Below are 22,930 nucleotides of genomic sequence, written 5' to 3'. Positions count from 1 at the left end.
CTGTAATCCCAGCACTTTGGGAGGCCGAGGCGGGTGGATCACGAGGTCAAGAGATCGAGACCATCCTGGTCAACATGGTGAAACCCCGTCTCTACTAAAAATACAAAAAATTAGCTGGGCACGGTGGCGCATGCCTGTAATCCCAGCGACTCGGGAGGCCGAGGCGGGAGAATTGCTTGAACCCAGGAGGCGGAGGTTGCAGTGAGCCAAGATCGCGCCACTGCACTCCAGCCTGGGTAATGAGCGAAACTCCGCCTCAAAAAAAAAAAAAGTGTGTGTTGTTTTAATGGTGCATAGTTTGTGGTACTCTGTTACATGGCAATAGAAAATTAATCAAGTAGTAATATAGACATCAATTAGCCACAGCATCAGTAGCAAGGTCCCAGAGAAGGATGTGTGAGGGCAGACACCACTGGGTGTATCTAAGCATTGCCATGTCAGGATGCAAGATCAGCATTGCCAGACCTTTCCACTTTTCGAGAAAATATAAAAATCTGGCCAGGCACAGTGTCTGATGCCTGTAATCTCAGCACTTTGGGAGGCTAAGGCGGGTGGATCACGAGGTCAGGAGTTCGAGACCATCCTGGCCAACATGGTGAGATCCTGCCTCTACTAAAATACAAAAAATTAGCTGGGCTTGGTGACATGTGTCTGTAATCCAAGCTACTCCGGAGGCTGAGGCAGGGGAGTCTCTTGAACCCGGGAGGCAAAGGTTCAGAAAGCCAAGATTGTGCCACTGCACTCCAGCCTGGACTCTGTCTTAAAAAAAAAAATTCTGAGATTTATGTGTAAGCTCTTAATTTTTAAATATCAGTCACTAATTTGGAGTTTTCAGAATAGCAATAAGTTATTATTTTTCCTCTATGTTTCTTGTTTAAAAATTCAATGCAGGGTAAAGAAAGCACGTCAGGACTGGATTCAAAGATACAGTGTCAGGTGGAGTGATGCCAGCACACTGTTCCAAATTTGAGCCCTACTACCTTCTAAGGTGGTGGTTTGGGGTCTTCAGTACAAGAGTTTTCATGAGGTTTAGAACTAACACAAAACATCCTTAAAATATTGTCTGTTACAGAGCAAAGATACGACACTTTCTTGTTTTAATATTATTGACATTATTATCATAGTAGTTTTCTCTGACTGTTGAAACAAATTACCATCAATTGGTGATATAAAACCACACAAATTTATTGTTACAGTTTTAGAGATCAGAAGTCCAAAATCAGTTTCACTTGGCTGCAGTCAAAGCATCAACAGGGCTGGTTCCTTCGGGAGGTTCTGGGGGAGAACCTGTTTTCATGCCTTTTGTAACTTCTCAAGGCCACCAACAGCTTTTGGCTCACAGTCCCCTCTTCCACTTCAAAGCCAGCTGTGTAGCATTTGAAAATCTTTCTCTCCACCCCTTCTCTCTCTTTCTGCTTCCGCCATTGCCTTGCCCTCTGTTTGACTCCTGTTTCTCTCTTATTTTTGAGACAGAGTTTCGTTCTGTCACCAGGTTGGAGTGCAGGGACACTGTCTTGGCTCACTGCAAACTCCACCTCCCTGGGTTCAAGTATTCTCATGCCTCAGGCTCCAGAGTAGCTGGGATTACAAGTGCCCACCACCACACCCAGCTAATTTTTATATTTTTAGTTGAGACGGAGTTTCACCATGTTGGCCAGGCTTGTCTTGATCTCCTGACCTCACAATCTGCCCGTCTTGGCCTCCCAAAGTGCTGAAATTACAGGCGTGAGCCACTGCTCCGGTCCTCTTGTTTCCCTCTTCTAAAGACATGTGTGATTACATTGAACCCACCTGATAGGCCAGGATAATCTCGCCATCTCAGGATGCCTAACTTGGTCACATCTGCAAAGCCCCTTCTGCCTTGTAAGGTAATATTCACAGAGTGCAGAGATTCAAATGTGGACATATTTGGGGAGCCATTATTCAGCCTCCCACAACTGTTACTATTGTTATCTGACCCACAGGGCCCTTCTTTATGAGTTTTGGGATTGAGGGTCATAAGGCTGACTCAAATCAATTCGCTCCAGGCTGTAATTTTAGCCTGGTATGGACCCAAAGTGCAGCCTTCTGTCTGTAGATGCACTCTTGGGAATGTTACAACAGTGACAGTTAACAGTGAGTTAGGTCTTCCAGTAAGGCTAACGCCAGATAGGAGTTTCGCCATCTTTCTCCAGTTATGACCTTGGCCATCTCATAGAAGCAAGTCAGCAGTCATATAAAGGCAATCCTTAGTGGAATGCAGCCAGGTCTATGTGGATCCACTCTTAACTACCAGAAAAGGCAAAACAGTAACCTAGGCAGGGTGAGCCAGTAACGCTGCCTTCATTTGTTTGTTTTAGCATGGTATCCCCTAATCAGAGATTGATTGAAGTACATCAATTTTAAGCTTTTCACAATCCTTCCTTTAACGCCTTAAGATTCAGATCCCACGGTGAAGCTTACTCACGTCCATCTAAAACAGGATGCCATGGCTTTAAAAATCACGTTTATTTCATAGAACTCATTAGGCATACAGCAAATTAAGAGCAAGTGACAGTATTTTCTAGTTAAATTTGCAAAGGGATAATCCAAATGCTTTACTCATATTCCTGATTAATTTTTAGCGGAAATAATGAGAAGGTTGTAAATGGAAAAACATGTGCATGAGCATGTGGACCCTGCCTTCAAGTACAAAACAATTTATGTTAATTGATGGCTTTGCCAATAAGATGATCTTAGAAAAACTTCTTCAGGTGCCTAAAGGGATCTAATGGAATAGCTACACAACATTAATGCGATGACATGTTGCCCTGTAAGTTTTAAGTGACTTGAATTCTACTTCGCAGCTCGCTCCAGCTCCCTACCTCTCTCTCTCTCTGTCTCGCTTTCCCCTCCCTCCCTCTCTCTCTCTCTTCAACCATCCACTGATCTCTTTTTATTGAAATACCCAGCATTCCTAAGTAGATGGGGAAATAGATACCAAGATCATATTAGTTCAAAAAGAAGGTCTTCCTAGAAGCCTACTTGGAAAGAAAAACAAATCCTTAAAAGCATTCTCAGCCTTTAATTCAGCAATCCATTCTTACGAATTTGTCGGAGGAGGCCCGGCCTGGTGGCTCATGCCTGTAATCCCAGCACTTTAGGAGGCTGAGGTGGGTGGATCATGAGGTCAGGAGATTGAGACCATCCTGGCCAACAAGGTAAAACCCCGTCTCTACTAAAAATACAAAAATTAGCTGGGTGTGGTGGCAGGTGTCTGTAATCCCAGCTACTCAGGAGGCTAAGGCAGGAGAATCACTTGAACCTGGAGGCGGAGGTTGCAGTGAGTTGAGATCGAGCCACTGCACTCCAGCCTGGGCGACAGAGCGAGACTCCACCTCAAAAAAAAAAAAACCCTAAAAAAAAAAAAAAGAAAAGAATTTATCTTAAACAGATAGTCATTGATACATACAGACTGAACATTGAGCTGATGCACAGGTTTTTTTTGTTTTGTTTTTTGGATATATATATATATATTTAGAGAAGGTGTCTCACTTTGTCACCCAAGCTGGAGTGCAGTGGCAGAAACCTAGCTCACTGCTGTCTTCAATTCCTGGGCCCAAAGGATCCTCCTGCCTCAGCCTCCTGAATGGCTGGGCATACAGGCACAAGCCACCGTACTAATTTTTAAATTTTCAAATCTTACCATTTTGCCCAGGCTTATCTCAACCTTCTGGTCTCAAGTGATCCTCCTAGCTAGGCCTCCTAAAATATTGGGATTACAGGTGTGAGCCAATTTGCCCAATCCTGATGCATAGTTTTTACAATCTATGAAAGATCCATATAATAAAATTGGATCACAAAATATGATGTTGCAGATGATATTTAATGAGACAGTATGTAGATATATTTTTGCAGAAAGCTAGCACAAGTAATGTATTCAATATAATTCTATTTTCTACATCTACCTAGTTAAAATACCAGAAAGCTACATACTTGAAAGTGAGTAATGGGTGTATTCTTATGGGTGGGCGGAGGGGTGACTTACTACATTCTTTTTGTTCTGCTGTGTTGTGTATAATTTTTCAATAATATGTAGATTCCTTTTGAAATAAGGAAATAATAAATACAATGATTTCTTACAGTTTCTTCTAGTAGTTTCTAATTCTCTAAAATCTATTAAATTATATGATTCCCTACTCCTCAATCTAATTTTATATTTGTTCTATTTAGATATTTAGAGAGAAAGTGAGGGAGATGGTGAGAGAGAGAGAGAGAGAGAGAGAGAGAGAGAGAGAGAGAGAGAGAGAGAGAGAGAATGGAGATGCAGATGTAAATGGACCTAGATGTTGTTGCTAGATAATCCTTTAGCCATTTTCATCAGCCATTGCTAGGATTAACCTGGACCAACCTGTCTGCTCAGCCATTAACAGCAATGCTAATGATGGCTCAACTATTAACAACAGTAATACCAGCTACAGTTCATGGAAAGTTCTATAATGAGCTCTGGGTGGAACATGTTATGAGCATATCTCACTTAAACCTTAAGAGGAGACTTCAAGATAAATACTATTACCGTTCCCATTTTAGAAAGGAGAAAATGAACTCAGGGTTATCAAAAACTTTGCTCTCCTCCACAAAACTGGAATGTTTCAGAGTTGGTGTTTGAACTAAGCCTGGTTTCATGGGCCGCGATCTTGAACACAGTATGATGGCACTGACCTTTATCTCTGTTTTATCTGTGTCTACACCTAAATTAGTTATATAAGTCACAGTTTTCCAGAAACAGAGTAAATAGGATATATACACCAAGATCTGCGGTCTGAAGGCCTGAAAGCTCACGATGACGATTTCTGCTCTGGATTTTAGGGCAAAAGGAGACGAATGTCGCAACTCAAGATCATCAGAGAGAGCTAATTCTCTCTTACCCTGCCTTTTGTTCTATTCTAGCCCCCATCAGATTGGATAAGGCCCACTCACATAGCAGAGGGCAATTTGCTTTACTCAATCTATCAATTCAAATGTTACTGTCATTCAGAAATGCCCCCAGACACACACCCAGAAGAAAGTTTAACCAAATATCTAAGCACCCTGTGTCCCAGTCAGGTTGATATATAAAAACAATCATTGGCCGGGCACGGTGGCTCACGCCCGTAATTCCAGCACTTTGGGAGGCTGAGGCGGGCCGGTCACGAGGTCAGGAGATCCTGGCCAACATGGTGTAACCCCACATCTACTAAAAATACAAAAAAATTAGCTGGGCGTGGTGGCGCACACCATTAGTCCCAGCTACTCGGGACGCTGAGGCAGGAGAATTGCTTGAACATGGGAGGCAGAGATTGCAGTGGGCTGAGATCATGCCACTGCACTACAGCCTGGGTGACAGTTTGAGACTCCATCTCAAAAAATAATATATAAATAAAAAAATTTAAAAATAAAAACAACCATCAGGGCCAGGTGTGGTGGCTCACACCTGTAATACCAGTACTTTGGGAGGCTGAGGTGGGCGGATCACAAGGTCAGGAGTTTGAGACCAGTCTGGCCAACATGGTGAAACCTCTTCTCTACTAAAAATACAAAAATTAGCTGGTTATGGTGGCGGGCCCCTGTAATCCCAGCCACTCGGGAGGCTGTAGCTGCAGAATCATTTGAACCTGGGAGGTGGAGGTTACAGTGAGCTGAGATCACACCATTGCACTTCAGCCTGGGCAACAGGGCAAGACTCAGTGTTACACACACACACACACACATAAATCAAAACCCTTTAATTCATTCCAGGCCTCCTCAGCATGCCCACCACTGCCAGCTCTGAAATCATACACATGTCTTCAAGCCCAGACCTAGTTTCTTGCAAATGCTTAAGTCAGCCCGGCTCACGGGGAACACTTGCTCTTTTCCAACAATAAGCTCTGTCCTGCGGCCCAAATCCAGCCTCCTCACTGTTTCCAACTGACCCATATGAAAAAAAAAAAAGGTGTACTTTTTTTTTTTTAAGCCTATGGCACCCAGTATTCCCAGGCAGTCTCCCATCCAAATACTAACCAGGCCCAACCCTGCTTAGCTTCCAAGATCAGATGAGATCCAGTGCATTCAGGGTGGTATGGCTGTAGGCTAAAGGTGTGCTTTTTAATGTCTGGGAGACAATCAAAAGAAGCATAATATTTCATGATGTGAAAATTATATGAAATATGTGTATCAATGTCCATTAATACAGTTTGTTTGAGGACAAGACCATGCTCATTTGATTACATCTTTCTCAGTTGCAGTTGTGCTACAATGGAAGTAAGTACTTGCAGACCTTATCAGTCCACAAAGCGTAAAGCATTTACTATCTATCTCTTTATAGGGAGCTTTGCTGACCCCTGCTCTAAAATCCCAGAGTGCTGCATATAGACATCGTTTGGGATAACTTGGGGCTGTGCTGGAACAGATCACATGACTGGCATGCTTTGCCCCTCCACCCTTTAAATACAACCACCCCACATTTCAATCAAAAAGTTTCAAACTACCCTAATCTTACCATGCCCACCCACTTACTTTGCTTTTGTATATTTCCTTCCAGATGTGAATCTCTATGTATGTTTGCAGCCACAATGCATGATGTGCATTATTTAACTGTTGTGCATTCATTTATTATGATCTATGATTTCATGAATTTATACCCCTTAAAGAAGAAACTCATGAACATAATGTTGTTTTTTTTTTGAGACAGGGGGTCTCACTCTGTCACTCAGGCTGAAGTGCAGTGGCACAAACTCCGCTCACTGTAGCCTTCACCTCCCGGGCTCAAGTGATCCTCCTACCTCAGCCTCTTGAGTAGCCAGAATTACAGTTGCACACCACTGTGCCTGGATACTTTTTGTATTTTTGTAGAGACAGGGTCTTCTCATGTTGCCCAAGCTGGTCTCGAACTTCTGGGCTCAAGCGCTCAGCCTGCCTCAGCGTCCCAAAGTGCTGGGATTACAAAAGTGAGCCACCACACCTGGCCTTATGAACATAATTCTTTGTGTAATCCAAGTCCCTAGCATGATGTAAAGCAAAAAGCAAGTGTTCTGAGGGTATGTTTATGTGTGCTGTGAGTTTATGTTTGGGCATCTTTATACACCAATGACTATGAAGAGATGGCACATGCATGGCTCTGGGTAGCAGTCCATGGCAGACAGGTTCTCTTTGACCCACAAAGTGTTCGAGCCTTAACTGGAATTAATTCCCAACAGTCACCAACTGGCAGGTATTACATCCAGATACAAATCTTTGGCTTCCCTTGAAAAATCAAGTGATCTACCTACATAGATCTCACAGTCTCATGTTCTCATATTAAAGGTTGCCTGGTCTTGGGCTTTTGACATTTCACTCTAGCTTCCCTCAGCCCTCGTCTTTCATTTTCATTTTTCCCTCTGGCCCCTACTGACATTTGAAATAACTTCTGATATAGCAAGACATATATCCATAGGTAGATGATCCACATGGTTGTACCTACAGATGTCTGTACACATACAAATTAATTTGACACACCCTTACGATTGAGTTGGAAAGTAGATAAGGGGATGCTTGGTCATGGTGCTACCAATGGCCCACATTGGGCATTCCGGAATGGCATTTAATCCAAGTGATACACTGTTGAGAAGAGGAATAAATCATCTGCTCGAACAACACTGACCATATTTTCCAGCACAAAAATGACCCAATTGCTTTCTGCAGTGATATGCACTGGGACACGAGGAAGAAACTGCAAACGTACCATTGAGTTCTTCACGCTCTGTAGCAAGCGCTCATGCTGCTCAGCTATGGCCAAGGCAGCAGAGTGGACTTTCTGATAGATGGCCTCCCCGTCTCGGGTCTGAAAGATAAACAGCCCTTCACCAGTCTCACACATCCTGTGAAAACAAAAACAAAACAGCTTCTGAAAATCCAGCGCCTAGAAGTTCAATGCGCTAAGATTGTGGAATACTCCATTAGGCTGTGCCCGTTTATTATTTTCTATGAGATTAAGATTCTTGTTCACATTTGTTGAACAAAGTTAACTAGAATAGAAATGTTCAAAGTGTTCAATTAATTGTTATTAACAAGGGCAAGGGACCAAGGGACTACAGGCTAACCTGTACTGAATGCTTTTAATCACAAAGTAAAACAGAAATTTAATACAATATTGTTTCTTGATAGGGAAGGTGAAGGTATAGCACTTTACCTTCCTTATCCTTCACCTTACCACTCTCAAAGACAAATACCTGTGCAAGTGCATTCCTTTGTACGGTCTGTGAATAACTCCTCATCAGAAACTGCCAGTCATCACAGAGGGTGAGGAAGATCCTACATCTCTTTTAGATTCTGTTCTCGCTTTCCCTACAGACCGTGGCTTTAAGGATTCTTTCCCTCCTAAAATCCTAGATCTCCAGCTTTTATTCAGTGTGATGGATCAAATGCAGTTAATTCTTTTTCAATGAGCATGACTGTGCTGAATTAATAGCTGGAACATTAGGGAAATTCTTTATAATTGGATAATTAACATCAAGGGTTAAGAAGAAGGGCATCTGTACCTCAGATGGTAAAGGTAAACATAGAGAAATAAATTTCATTAACAAGGGAAGATTGGTACACACAATTAGGCAAGAGACAAATAAATGCTTTTTATCAAAATACATTTTAGTATATATATGCATATATATGCTATGTATATATATATTTTATGTATATATAAAACTACATTAAAATATATTTAATTGTTATCAATATTTTTTCAAAACTTGGACAAAATCATATTCAGGGATATTAAAGGAAGCTCTGAGTTTGATACATACATATGCCAACAGTAAACTGAAAGATTGTTTCGTTTGCTTGCCTCTTTTAAAGCACTTAATTATTCTAAGACACAATGCCACTCCTTCCGTTTCAGAATTTCTTGCTGAAAAACTGAACGGTAGCTTTAGTGCCTGAATTTCGCCCCCATCTAAAGAACTGTTTAAATCGAAACTAAGCAAACTTTCAGCCAAACTTCTGTTATTTTTTAAGTCTAGCCCAGTCTATGCAATTAATGCAATAAAACAAGGAAGCTGTATCCCTATCTAATGTTTGGAAGTTGGCCTAGTATCACAGACAAATGAGTTTTCTACATATATGGCATGGCCTAAGTAATGGGCCAAAACCCATTAAATTTGAATAACATTTCATGATGTTCATGAATAGGAGCACGTATGAAGAAACAGAGGGAGTTTGGGTAAGGTGGCTCACACCTGTAATCCCAGCACTTTGGGAGGTCAAGGTGGGCAGATCATCTGAGCTCAGGAGTTTGAGACCAACATGACAAAACCCCATCTCTACTAAAAAATACAAAAATTAGCAGGGCATGGTGGTGGGCACCTGTAATCCCAGCTGCTCAGGAGGCTAAGGCAGGGAGAATTGCTTGAACCTGGGAGATGGAGGTTGCAGTGAGCCAGGATCGTGCCACTGCACTCCAGCCTGGGTGATAGACAGAGACTCCATCCCTGCCCCCTCCCTCAGTTAAAAAAAAAAAAAAAGAAGAAGAAACAGAGAGAAAAATGATGGCTCTTTCAATAAGCTAATACAAAGAACTAGCTCATGAGGCTGATCATGTGATTTTAATTATTAAGTCATTTTAATCCAACGAAGATCTAAAACTGAAATTGAAGGCATTTTCAATCAAGTCCCACTTCTTTCCTGAAGACATCTTAAAATACTTAAACCCTTTCTGCGACCTCTTCCTTATTTCAGCCACCATACAAACTTGACTCTATTCTTGGCATGTAATTCTGTAAGGTTTTGTTTTTCATACACCTTTTGTCCATCAAATATGGAAATACTAATTTAAGAGAAGGAAGTAATCCTAATCAATTCTTTAAGATGAGAAAGTGGCCTCTGTTTTCCCCTGGGGCAGAGGTCTCCGTATATTTATTTGCTTTCTTAAATGCCAACCTTGGTACCAGAAGTATTGAAGGTAACTGTTACTCAGAAACACTTGCAGTGTGACAGGTTACTACCACACCTTGCATCTATGTTTCTCGAGCTTGGATGATCTAGTGGCTTTCAAAGTCTTTATTAACTGCAACCAACCATAGAAAATATAATTTAGATTTTTAGCCAGTATACCTATCAATTTCTCTACTATCAATCTATAACATGCTAATATTTTCTATTCTATCTTATTTTTAACACTAGTGGTGGAATGCTTAATCTGTATCATAACCCATTCATTTTACTCTTGGAAAATCACTCTCACCCAATGCCTGCTTTTAAGAAACATACTACAACTATAACCTTCTTTTAATGACATTTAAGTCTTTAAATAAATACTGTGATCAAAAACAAATGAAATCAAAACAACTATAGTACCAAACATTCTTCTTTAATGTACATAGATTTCCCTCTCCTCTGCCTGAAGATCTGGAAAACACACACACACACACATACACACACACACACACACACACACACACACACTTACCACTAACAGAAAAGAATAGAAGATACAAAGAGTTCAGGCAGAGAACACGAATGCATAAAGGTGCTCAAACCCACTATGACCTAGGGTAGCAGGAGTGCAGCTAGCAGAGAGCACAGGTCCTGTCTAAGCATAGTAGCCAGAAGTCAGCCCTAATCAGGTGTCGATGTGGGGGAATGGGGAAATACACGTCCAAGGTACTCACAGTTTCTGATTGTTTAAGAGAAGCAAGACATCTTGACTTTCATGTGAAGTTACATGAATTTTATGTCAGCAACTTGTTTCATTTTCTCTTTAAGTTGTGAGAGTCAAAAGGCCTTGATCAACCAGATGTGGCCAAGAAATCACCAGTGTGCTTTAAAGACACGAATTGCATTAAGAGCTCTAAATAGAATATAAATGAGGCCTTTGGTGTAAATTGTTAAGACTTTTGCTCCTATTGCTCAAAGGTATGTTCTATTCATTGGACAGCCTGGCCCATGAAGATGCTAATGACCACAAACTGACCTTCAGATGCTCTTCCATCAGGTGTCTTCCATACTCCACTCACAAGTTCTTTTATCCTCTCCACCCCTCCCAATTGATGTGTTTGGAACTGTTTCATAAGCAGCTTTACAACACTCTAAAATGTTACTACAGGCCTCCATCAAAATCATATGATGGGCTAACTCCCAAGGCAGTAAGAAGAAAACAAACAAATCAAAAAAAGGAAGTGAAAAGAAAGGCACATCAAACAGGTTAATGGTCTTACATAACCTCATACAGCAATGTCTGCTTCTCATCTCCAGAGAAAATGCAGCACAGAACAAAGATGTTCTAATGGGTTCACCCTTTAGCAGAATAGCCAAGTCACCTGCTTTGACTTCCGATGGTCCCAATTCCTCCTCCTTTTTATCCACTGATTTTTACCCTGGATGCTCTTCCCTTAACCAAAGTGATCCCAACTGACCCAACACTCTGGACATTAATGAAAACCAGTGGATTGGAAACCCAGGGAATGTAAAAAAGAGTTTACGGTAGGCCTTTCTAATTTCCTTCATGAAGATAAGGATTCAAATATAATAATATTGCTGCCATATAGATGCAGGTACAGTTTTCAGTTTCCCGGTAATTGCCTAAATGAAATGCCTGTCACTCCAAATCATGGATTATTCAATTATTCAAGAATCCAGAGGGAACCATTAGCTCAGAAAACACTGGGAACCATTCATTCCTCCACACACAAAATATGTGTCAAGGCAAAATGATAGAATGCGGGAGCGTGAGCAGGGATTACCTGGCTGGCCTGGCATCTCACCAGCTCTGTGATCTACTGACAGCTATCTCGCCTGTCTAAATCTGCATTTTCATCTGTAAACAAATGGAATGCTGAGAACTCTCACCTAGATTTACTGCAAGTATTAAATAGGATGTGCAGAGTACACAATTATATCTTCAAGTAAAGGGAGCTTCCGTTACTCCACCAGAATGTAAGCTCCCTGTAGACAGGGAATGTGTTCTGATCTATTCACAGCTTTTCCACTCATGCCTAGAGCATGGCTTGGTTTACGTTTGGTGCTCAATACATAACTGTAGAATGAATTGTGAAGCAGAAGGCAGTGCTAGGAAAGGTGTAGCTGGGAACCTGACCCAGACTTCCTTGAACAAATTTTATTGACACTGAGAATTCATTGAGTTACCCTGGGGAGGGGAGTGGCTCGAGAAAGAGGACAGGAAGAACAGTCTTGACAGACAGAACTGCACATATAAAGCTTTTAGGTGGGACACAGGGAAGTGAAGCCAACATGTTGGGGAGGTGATGGGAGGAGGAGCAGCCTGTGGGGAGGATGGCAAGTGGGTGGAGCACAAGTGGGCAGAGCGTAAGTGGGCGGGGTGCAAGTAGGGTGTGCTGGGACCATGGTTCTGGGTAGTGTGAAGATTCAAGACCCAGACACCATGGTTCACCCACATTGAGTACCCAACTTCAGAAACTGTTCTTTTTGCATGCAACATTTCACACCAACATATTTTATTAGAAAAATACTGATGGGGTTGAAATTATGGAAACTAAAATAAATTATCTCATGGTACGCAGTATAAGTAAACATTTGAAATCAGTAGGCCAGTAAGTTTCATATTTTCTTGCTTTCAGGATGTATTCTGTGCACTGCCTCTCTTTGTATCTCTCCCTCTATCTGTGTCTGTGTGTGTGTGTGTGTGTGTGTGTGTGTAGAATATATGGACATTGCCAAAAGCAGAACACAATTTGACTGCAACGTGTATATTTAACGCAGGCATTTCTTTCTCTCCACCGCTGCCAAGGCAGCTATTAAATCAATGTTGTATTTTACATTTACAATCACGTTATAAAGAATAAGGTACTTGTTACACCTACCAGAGACAAAGCATAACAGCTTCTGTGAAGGATATAAACATAGGCTTTCTCTTTGAGAAGCTTGGAATTAATTTGGAGAGACAAGATCTACATATGCAAAACGTTTGAGAATAATATCAGGGTTGCATGAGCCATACTGATGCGGCAATTAAAAAAGGAAATGTACAGTTGAGAAGAAGGGTGGGTGTCAGTGTTGGTAAAATGAAAATTTGGAATTCAAAAACCTGAGAGAAACAGATCCGAAGCACCTGACAGAGAGGGATATAAAATTAAAAGGAAAAAAACCTGCAGAATGCTTACTTTTGTCTGCGAAAGTGAGGTGAACTAAAAATAGTTTGAACAAGTGGAGTACAATCCCCTCCCCCTGCCCCTGGGGCTACAGCAATGCCAACAGCACTATGACAAGAAAAAACACTTGCATAGACATGAAATGAAGAAACGAGAGGCTTAGCCATGTGGGTTCTAGGAGCTTCATTTTGAGGAAGAAATTTGGGAGGAATTTCTTTTTTCTTTTTTTTTCTTGAGACAGTCTCACTCTGTCACCCGCACTGGAGTGCAATGGTACACTCTTGGCTCACTTCAAACTCCGCCTCCTGGGTTCAAGTGATTCTCCTGCCTCCAGCCTCCTGAGTAGCTGGGATTATAGGTGCCTGCTACCACAACCAACCTTTTTTTTTGTTGTTGTATTTTTATTAGGGATGGAATTTCACCATGTTGGCCAGGCTAGGTTCAAATTCCTGACCTCAGGTGATCCACCCATCTTAGTGTCCCAAAGTGCTGGGATTACAGGCATGAGCCACCATGCCCAGATTGGGGAGGAATTTCTAAGGAGCTTATCATGTGGACTTGATCTCAACTCTACTAAAGTCAGCAATACTGACACGGTCCCATCATTCTTTGTTATTAGGGCTGTCCTGAGCACTGTAGGATATTGAGCAGGATCCCTGGCCTCTACTTACTAGATGCCAGTAGTACCCCATAGTTTGACAAGCACAAGTGTCTCCAGACATTGACAAATGTCCCCAGTAGAAAAAAAATCACTGAAATAGACTAACATGAGGACAAGGGAGAACCCAAGTAATAAGTACATGGTAAGAGGCTTTATATACAGGGCAGCGTCTGAGTTTAGGGAACTGTTGCTTCAGTACAGGCTGGATGACAAGGACATTCCACATTGTCTACCTTCATTGTCTTTACTGTTCCAGCCACTGGCATTACTGCCTGGTTGATCACAGCTTAAGTTAAAGCACCTGTCTATTCTCCTAGTGCCCCGTGTGTGTGCTTGCTGGAGATCAGGGCAATCTGGCTCAATTGCTATTGCAATTGTTTTCCTAGCCCTTTCTGTGACTGGTAGGGTGAGAAATGGGAATCAGTGTAAGATAACAGATCATATGTCACTTGCCACTCAGGCTTCTGAGCATGGGACAGCTGTCAACATCCATCATTCACATACAACTTGTAAGATGGTTGTCAAATCTTTGTGCCACCTATGTAATTCATTTTTAATCAACTTGCTTTATTTTCCTTAAATGAATCTATTTTTGTAAGTTGGAATTATCACATCCATATCAAACCAGTATCCCCTGTTATAAGTTGAAAGCAAGCTTAAAAATACATTTAAAAAACTGTTATCAAACTCTGCTACATTCTCTTGCTGTCAAAGATCTGAGCTAGAAGTTTGCTCACTTCTTAGTAACACAAGTACATTAGAAAGTTTTAGAGATGTGTCAGGCACGCAGCGTCCAACTGAAATGTTTCTCCATTATTCAAGCAAAAGGATCAAAAAGTAAACTGAAAAGAAAATGACTTTATCATTGTGAGACTCAGATTTATTTAACATCACCTCTACTGCCCAAAATCATGCCACAGTTTTGGAAACGCAGGTCTAGTTACTAGAGACCTGCTCCAGGTGATGTGGGGTGACGTCTGGAAGATACGAAGTCTCCGCTGGGCATGCCTGTAATCCCAGCACTTTGGGAGGTCAAGGCAGGTGGATCAACTGAGGTCAGGAGTTTGAGACCAGCCCGGCCAACATGGTGAAAACCCATCTCTACAAAAATACAAAAATTAGCTGGGCATTGTGGTGGGCACCTGTAATCTAGCTACTCGGGAGGCTGAGGCAGGAGAATTACTTAAACCCGGGAGACGGAGGTTGCAGTGAGTCAAGATCACACCACTGCACGACATCCTGGGTGGCAAACTGAAACTCTGCCTCAAAAAAAAAAAGACGCCTCAATCCCAGCTCCCTCACATGATGCAATCATGACCTTGGATGGGTTCCTCCACTTCTCAAAGTCTCTGTGACTTCGTATTTCAAATGTGAATAACAAGGTCACAAAAACCACACAGGATAGTGAGAGGTTGCGTTTTGTATTTAGCAAAGGATCTGGCATCAAATAAGCATTTAATTAGGATTTGTCCTTGCTGCTATCTTAACCCTTTCAAATGTCAAAGTCAAACAGAACAGGGTGCTCTGGAAAATCCTCATGAGAGAGGCACAACCACATCTTTGCCTTGAAGGAAATGAGGGTGACTGCACCCAGAACGGCAGTGGGGAAGCAGGAATGACTAAGATGTATGGGAACGGAATGTGTGTGTGTGGCTGGGAGAAAGACTGATGTTGAGAGAAAAGGTGGGTGGGCACAATAAAATAAACCTCTTCTTTGAAAATGAAAATATGAATTCAGAAATAGGAATCTCCCTCTAAGAAAAGAATCGGTTTTAATTAAATAAAAACTAGGAAGCAAAAAATCGGGTGTTTTGTTTCTCCAGCTCCAGTGAAGGACACAGCATTTGTGCTGGAGGATTAGCACACCTTACGAGATGTAAAGCTTGTTAGCTGGTGTGCAGGGTGAAGAGAAAGGCGCCAGTGCAAATCGTGCAGGCCACACTGTGGCCTTCCTTCTGCCATTTCATCGTCACTAGCATGAGTTTCTTAACAGCCAGAGTCCCCTCAAAGATGCACAGACACCTTTGCTATTGCCTTTAGATATAAATTCTAATACTTACTGTCTGGACTTGAGGGTTTGTGGAAAAACAAACAAAAGAATAAATTAACTACTATCTGTAGTCACAGAACAAAGCTAGTGTAACAGACAGTGGTTGCTTATTAATTGTATCTGTTCTTAATCACTTGTGATGTGCGGAAAGTCAAAGGAAGTTCACTTTTTCCATTTTTGTTCTATGATGTGCTCTAACCCCTTGTATGAAGAAAGCATTTTCACACATTCTTCCTGCAATAGCAGGTTATAAGAAATGGGCTGGAATTAGCAGTGCTTTTTTAACAGTTCTGAACGCGAACACAATGTGTGGCTTTACTAATCCCTTGACGGGATGAGAAGGCGGTTTAGTAAGTGGGGTGAACTTTTGAGTGAGCCCTGAAGTTAACCTATCCAAAAGTGACCTGTGGGTCATCCTCAGCTCCAGTGCCCACTCCACACCTTTCTCTGCAGTCTTAGCTGCTCCTGGAGGGTCCCTAACACTTCCCTTTCCCTCTTAGCCCATCTCCAATCTGACAGTAAATCCTTCTGGCTTTAGTTAAAAAACCCAGCATTATTCAACATTTAAGACCATATTCACTGTTACTCACGTGCCTGCAGCCATTCTTGTCCCTCACATGAGTACTACAATGCCCTGTAACTGGTTTTAGCTTGAGAAAGTCTTAAAGAAAAAAAAGATTATGTCACTTCTTTGCCTAACACCTCTCTAGCTTAGAGAAAAATGCAACCTCGTTTAAAAACAGCCCTTTGCTAGGATCTCCTGCGAGGTAACCTTTGCTTACCTGGGAGACTTGAGCTAGACAGACAGGAATAGTTTGATTCAATTCAATATGATTCAGGTCATGTGATATCAGTCAGCCTGGAGACTGAGACCCACCCCACGTGCCACCAATGAAGCATGCCTACATAATGAAGCCCAATAAAATCTCTGAGTGGTGGCTCAGGGGCGTCTTCCAGGTTGTCAGTGCTCCATGCGTAATGTCCCATGTCGTCAGGAGGAAAGCAGCATGCCCCGATTCCACAGGGAGAAGAAAACAGGAGCCCCACACTTGGAACTTCTCTGGACTCCCTCCCATGCACTGCTTTCCTTGCTTGATTTCAATCTACATGCCCCGTTGTGATAAATCATAACTGAGTTGAATAGCGTTTGGTGAGTTCTGGGAGTCATTATAGTGACTTCCTAAATCTTAGGGTAGTTTTAGAAACCCACGAACTTGCAATTGGTGTCAGAAATGAGAGCCATCTTGGGAACTATTTGCTCAAACTCTGTAGTTGTCCAACTCTACACAGCCCTGATGGCTCCCACTCAGACTAAGACTAAAAGCCAAATTCTTTACAACCACCTTCAAGAGCCACATAGCCTGACCCTGCTGTGAATGCCATGTATGGATTCCCATTCATTGATTCTTCTCAGACACATCAGCCTCCTGGCTCTTCTTTGAATACTTTCTCTTCAGCATCTTTTTCCATCTTCTTTCTGGAAGGAATGCTCTTCCCCCAGATTCCTACATGGCTCACACTCTCACATCTTAACATTACTTAGTAAAGCCAGTCCTGCTCACTCTCTTTCAAACTGCACCCCTTCTTTGGCACTGTCTATTGTCCTTCTCAACTTTATTTTTCACTGTGGGACTCAATCTAACATCTATTTTACCTTTTTTTTTTTTTTTTTTTTTTTGAGACGGAGTTTCGCTCTTGTTACCCAGGCTGGAGTGCAATGGCGCAATCTCGGCTCACCGCAACCTCCGCCCCCTGGGTTCAGGCAATTCTCCTGCCTCAGCCTCCTGAGTAGCTGGGATTACAGGCATATGCCACCATGCCCAGCTAATTTTTTGTATTTTTAGTAGAGACGGGGTTTCACCGTGTTGACCAGGATGGTCTCGATCTCTTGACCTTGTGATCCACCCGCCTCAGCCTCCCAAAGTGCTGGGATTATTTCATACATGCCTCTACTATTAGAATATTTATAATGTGTGTATTATCTTTGTAACTGAAATTATTTTTTAGGAAAATGCTAATGAATGAGTGGCTATTTAAATGACACAATGTTTGTTCCCTTTTTCTTACAAAAGAAGAGGATTTTACTTCTCCTGAGCAAACTTTTGTTAGATCCAGCACATGTGTATTCTCATCGTTATACTCAACGTAGTTGGGGGAGCTGAGTAGACTGTGCTGCTTACTTGCTTTAAATTCTTCAATAAGGGTAAGTGTATGCTCTGTAAAACATTCAGAAACGAGAGATTACTAAGAAGCTAACATTCAATAAGAGAAATTGGGAATATGCAGCTTTCAAATATTCAAATAGACATGTATTTCAGATTTTCAAATAGATAAGAGAAAATATTCATAAGCTATCAAAACAATTGTCATTTTACCTTGCAAACTCACCAATTAAAGGAGGAAACAGATTTTTTTCTTGAATGAAAAGTTATTTCAACAATTACGCTAGTTTTAGTTTTAGAAAATATGCAAGAAACTGTTTTCTAAAGCTGTTCAGATGTCTTTATATCCAAATAAATAAAAATATTTTTAATAAAACACCTGTGAACTCCATTTAAGGAAAAGTATTTGTATATGCAATTTGGATTTTCACCTATTTTTGGCATACCTTAAAGTTTCTCTTAAAACGATGTCAAAAGCACACAAGAGACTCTCTCCAGCTGGTAAAGAAAGGCACTCATGTGTGGTAATTATTTAGTATGCTCTGCCAAATGTCACCTGAGCTTCTCTAGCTCCTGCAGGTGCGAAACCCAGGGTATTAATTTAAATCAGTCAGGAGGCAAGGCGAGTCTGACACTGAAGCATGCTAACTCAGCAGCAAGCTGTACAGTTAACAGAGAAATGGACTGGACACCTGCCACCCTTCTCTACACAATCGCACTGCAAGAATCGTTCCAAGGGGGATGCTGCTGCAGTTAGAACTTCATGTCAGTTGGAGCTTCCAATAAAAAATGAGTGCCCCTGCCCATCTGATGTGCCTCCGTGAGGCTTCAGAGCTTTAGAGTGGAAAGAAACAAACAAAATACTTAAAAAGTTTCAAAATAAGTAATATGTCTCTTAGCCCCCAAGATAAATCAATTGTTCTCTATCTCCCAGGGTAATTAATTGTGCAATTTCCTCTTACTAAAAAATGTTATATTTCAATTCTGAATTTCCTCAAAAAATAGAGAATATAGTCAGATTTTCTGAGACCAGGAGGAAAAGGAGAAAAACAGCATGCAGAAGACCCCAATGACCAGCACTATGATTTGCATACTGCTACCCAGGAAAGATGAACAATCCTGGTTGTAGGTGCCTACACTCCAAACTAAGAGAACATATGGGGGGGGTTCAAAAAAGTCAAGTCAAGCTAAGAACATTTACACACCAGTGCGCAGCTCAGGAGGCATATTTACATTACCATTATCTTTGCAAGTCTGTGGCTTATTGATAGATGCCTTCTTCATACTGAGCAGCTTCAGCGGGAAAGGATAACATGCTCACAAGATTATCCAAAATGGATTTAGCAAGTTTTGGTTACATAAACATGCTTTCTTTCCCATAGTTCTGCAGAAGTTAATGAAGAACTATGCTAACCTCCAATAGAAGGTGAGCCTTCTTAGAAATCTATAGAGTTTGGAAGTAAAAGACCTGAGCATGAGTCCCGAATTTATCAGCCTTGTATCTTTGGACTTCTTGCCATTGCCCAAGTTTCATTTTAAGATGGAAATAACTGTATCCCCTAGTTTCGATGATAATGAGTAGCTTAAATGAGATAATGAGCCTCTTAGCACAGAGGCTTTCATATAGTAAGGGCTCAATACATGTTATTGATGATTTTCAATGGCTCATACACCTGCTAGAGCAGGATTTCTCAACCACATGATTAGACCTGATAATCCTTTCTCATCAGGGACCATTCTGTGCAGTGCAGGATGTTTAGCAGCAACTCTGGCCCCTTTTTGTACTAGATGCCAGTAACACCCCCTGCCCAAGTTATGACAATCAAAAATGTCTCCAGACATTATCAAATGTCCCCTAGGGGCAAAATCAGCTCTGGCTAAGAATCACTGCTCTGGAAATACCATTGTGAGTACAAATGCTAATTACAGTCAAGTAGCCTCCTGACCTTACTTGTTTTGAGCAATTATTAAATGCTATATTGTACATATTTCATTAGTTTTTAAAAACCTCACCTCCACTCCTCTTCTGATGGCAACAGTACCCTCCTTGTGCCTTCAAAGAACCCTCCTCATTGTATTTGTACCCTGTGAGCTTTGTGTAAAGTGCGGTGCTTGACATAGTATATATAATGGTCAGCAGATAGTAGTAGTATATCTCTCTTCTACTGAGATAGTTTAGGGAGATCTCAAAGCTCCTGAAAGTCACCATATGGGGCTAGAATGAACCTATTTTAGAACAGAACTGTCAAATGAAACCCAGGATCACCATTTGGACACTGAGCCAAGCCAAGACTGAAGCCATCTCTACTCCTCAGACTTTGAGTTTATGTAAGTCAATGAATTTATTTTCAGTACCAGTCTGGGTTGATACAACTGCCTACTACCTGCCAGGCACTATTCCAGGTGACTTTACCTGTGCCTTTATTTAATCTTCATAGCAATCTTGTGAGATAAGTAATATATGTGTTCCCAATTTACAGGTGGCAATGAAAAGAAGCCCAGTGAGTTAGGTGACATATCCGTGTTCCCACAGCTAGTGACAGAACTGTAATTTTACTTCATTTCCTCCAACTTCCAGTTCAATTTATTACACATGCTCCACTATCAGCTTTGGTGGTGTGAAATCGGGCCACTGAGCAGGAATAACACTCAATTCTAGTTCTAAGAGAGGCTGAATATGAGCAGAACTTTGTCCAAGAAAGACTCCCTGTGTTCTAGAGGATATTGCTAAGTGTTTGCAGATGCCTGTTGAATATGTGAAAACTATTTACTTAGACAACTCCTGCTCACTCCGTTTTTGTTTTTGTTTTTGTTTTTTTTGAGATAGAGTTTCGCTCTTGTTACCCAGGCTGGAGTGCAATGGTGCGATCTCGGCTCACTGCAACCTCCACCTCCTGGGTTCAGGCAATTCTCCTGCCTCAGCCTCCCAAGTAGCTCGGATTACAGGCACACGCCACCATGCCCAGCTAATTTTTTGTATTTTTAGTAGAGACGGGGTTTCACCATGTTGACCAGGATGGTCTTGATCCCTTGACCTCGTGATCCACCCGCCTTGGCCTCCCAAAGTGCTGGGATTACAGGCATGAGCCACCGCGCCTGGCCTCCGGCTCACTTCTTGATGTGAGAGAGGGGGGAAATTATAAAACTGCCTCATTTCAACATATCTAAAATTAGTCAAAGAAAAAATTATCTTCACTAATAAAGCAAGGCAGACATGAAAGCTTCATGCTTGGTGGAACACGAATTATCTTATTATCGTGAGCATCTTAATGGTAACTACAAAAATTCATCTTTATTTGAGTTTCAGGCAAAATATAAAATAGTAATTTTACCTTGCATTTAACACTGTATCCCGCAAGCCCAAGTTCTGCTCCAAAAGTAAGCATAATAGAATACCAAGGATACTATTTAGGAGAAGCCCAGCATCCTTCCAGGTCATCTACACATCTACATACATTTCCACCTTTACTTACAACAACTGCAAGAAAGTTATTACTCTGATAAACTTATAAGGAAGGTTAAGAACTTTGTCCAAGGTTAGCAGCTAGCAAAAACTAGAAATTACTCAGAGTCTCTCTAAATTCTGATTCAGTGCTTCGTATACTATGCCATGCTGTTTGAGAAATGAGTAAGATCCTAAGCACTCAGCTTCCACACTTTCATTTCTGACCATTCAGTCTCAAGTTTGCACCAGCCCTACAAAACATGACCAATGCATAAGAAATAATGCTATTCAAAATCAAAAAATATTCTATGTCCCTACAATATTGGAAGTATAACACTGAGTGTCCTGGGTTGTTAATATTATAGTCATCTAACCACTGGAGTTCTTGAAGAAATATGCAGATGGACTGACTATAAAGGGGTCATCAAAGTCATGGAATAAAACACTTACGTCTTCCAAGTCAGCCTTTTGGTAAAAACCATTGAAATAATTCTGGGATTTATGTCACCAATATATCTTTTCTTTTTTTTTTTTTTTTTTTTTTTGTTTTTTGAGAGCAGGGCCTGCTTTCTCTTCCACTCTCTCTTTTTTTTGTTGTTTTTTTGAAAGAAAGAAAGAAAAAAAGGAATGAAGGAGAAGAAGAAAGAGGAAGAGAAACAGGGAGAGAGAACAGGAGTGTTGCTTTATTCTAAAAACGGGTATTGAAAACCTCTTTTATGCCAATAATTGTGCTTAGTAATGGCCAACCAATATTTCATTTAAACCTGTGAGTAGGTGTAATGTGGTACTGATTAACCAATATATCTTTTCATCCACCACTGTTTCACTTGAGCTGGTTCAATATCTCCCACATCCATATATCTGTCCCACTATCCTACTGTCCACAATGTGGTCAAAGTCACCTTTATAAAATATTAACACAATTACCTGGCATACACACACACACCATATACATACATCTCATAGACACACAGAGACTCAAACACACCTGCCTTCAAATCTCTATGGTTTCCAACAGCACTTAGGAGAAAAATTAACATCTTTTAAGTAATCAGCTAAATCCTTAGCAGTGCTATGAGATTTCAGTATAAATGAATTAAACGTTTGGAAGATATGTATAGTATTCATTTTATACCTGGAAAATTAATAAGATAATATGTTTTTCAAGTTTAAAGTAGATATGAGATATTAATAAAGTTTACTAAGGTTTTGATCTTCAGAAACTACCATAAAAAGCTATATGGTTTTTCTACTAATATTTCCTGTAAATAGTAAATCAAAAAATGATTTTAAAATATTAATAATTGAATGAGTGCTACCCCAAACAGATCCAATGACTCTTGATCAATAAAGAATTATCTTACACATCAATTTGAAATATGAATGGGGGTGATATGAGATGTACAGTCATAGAAAAGCCTATTCATATCATAAAACATTGTCTAAACTTAGATTTCACTGGTTATAGTTAATATATAAATCATTTCTGAGACACAAAGGGAAAAAGGTACCAACCTTACCAAAAAACTATTAATT

General features: G+C 41.0%; 1 protein-coding gene and 1 pseudogene across 1 annotated transcript in view; both read right to left on the bottom strand.

Moving 5' to 3' along the window:
• Positions 1–22,930, bottom strand: part of DOK5 (docking protein 5) — a 174,638-nt gene that overhangs the window by 33,353 nt on the left and 118,355 nt on the right. Inside the window, exon 6 of the mRNA XM_002747691.6 lies at positions 7,700–7,835. Within this exon, the coding sequence (XP_002747737.1) occupies positions 7,700–7,835 (136 nt within the window). The remainder of the gene's footprint in view (positions 1–7,699; positions 7,836–22,930) is intronic.
• Positions 5,952–6,070, bottom strand: LOC118154428 (5S ribosomal RNA; annotated as a pseudogene).

The sequence above is a fragment of the Callithrix jacchus genome, chromosome 5 (assembly GCF_049354715.1).
Source record: "Callithrix jacchus isolate 240 chromosome 5, calJac240_pri, whole genome shotgun sequence".
Classification (NCBI taxonomy): Eukaryota; Metazoa; Chordata; class Mammalia; order Primates; family Cebidae; genus Callithrix; species Callithrix jacchus.
This window is presented reverse-complemented; position numbering and strand designations above follow the sequence as displayed.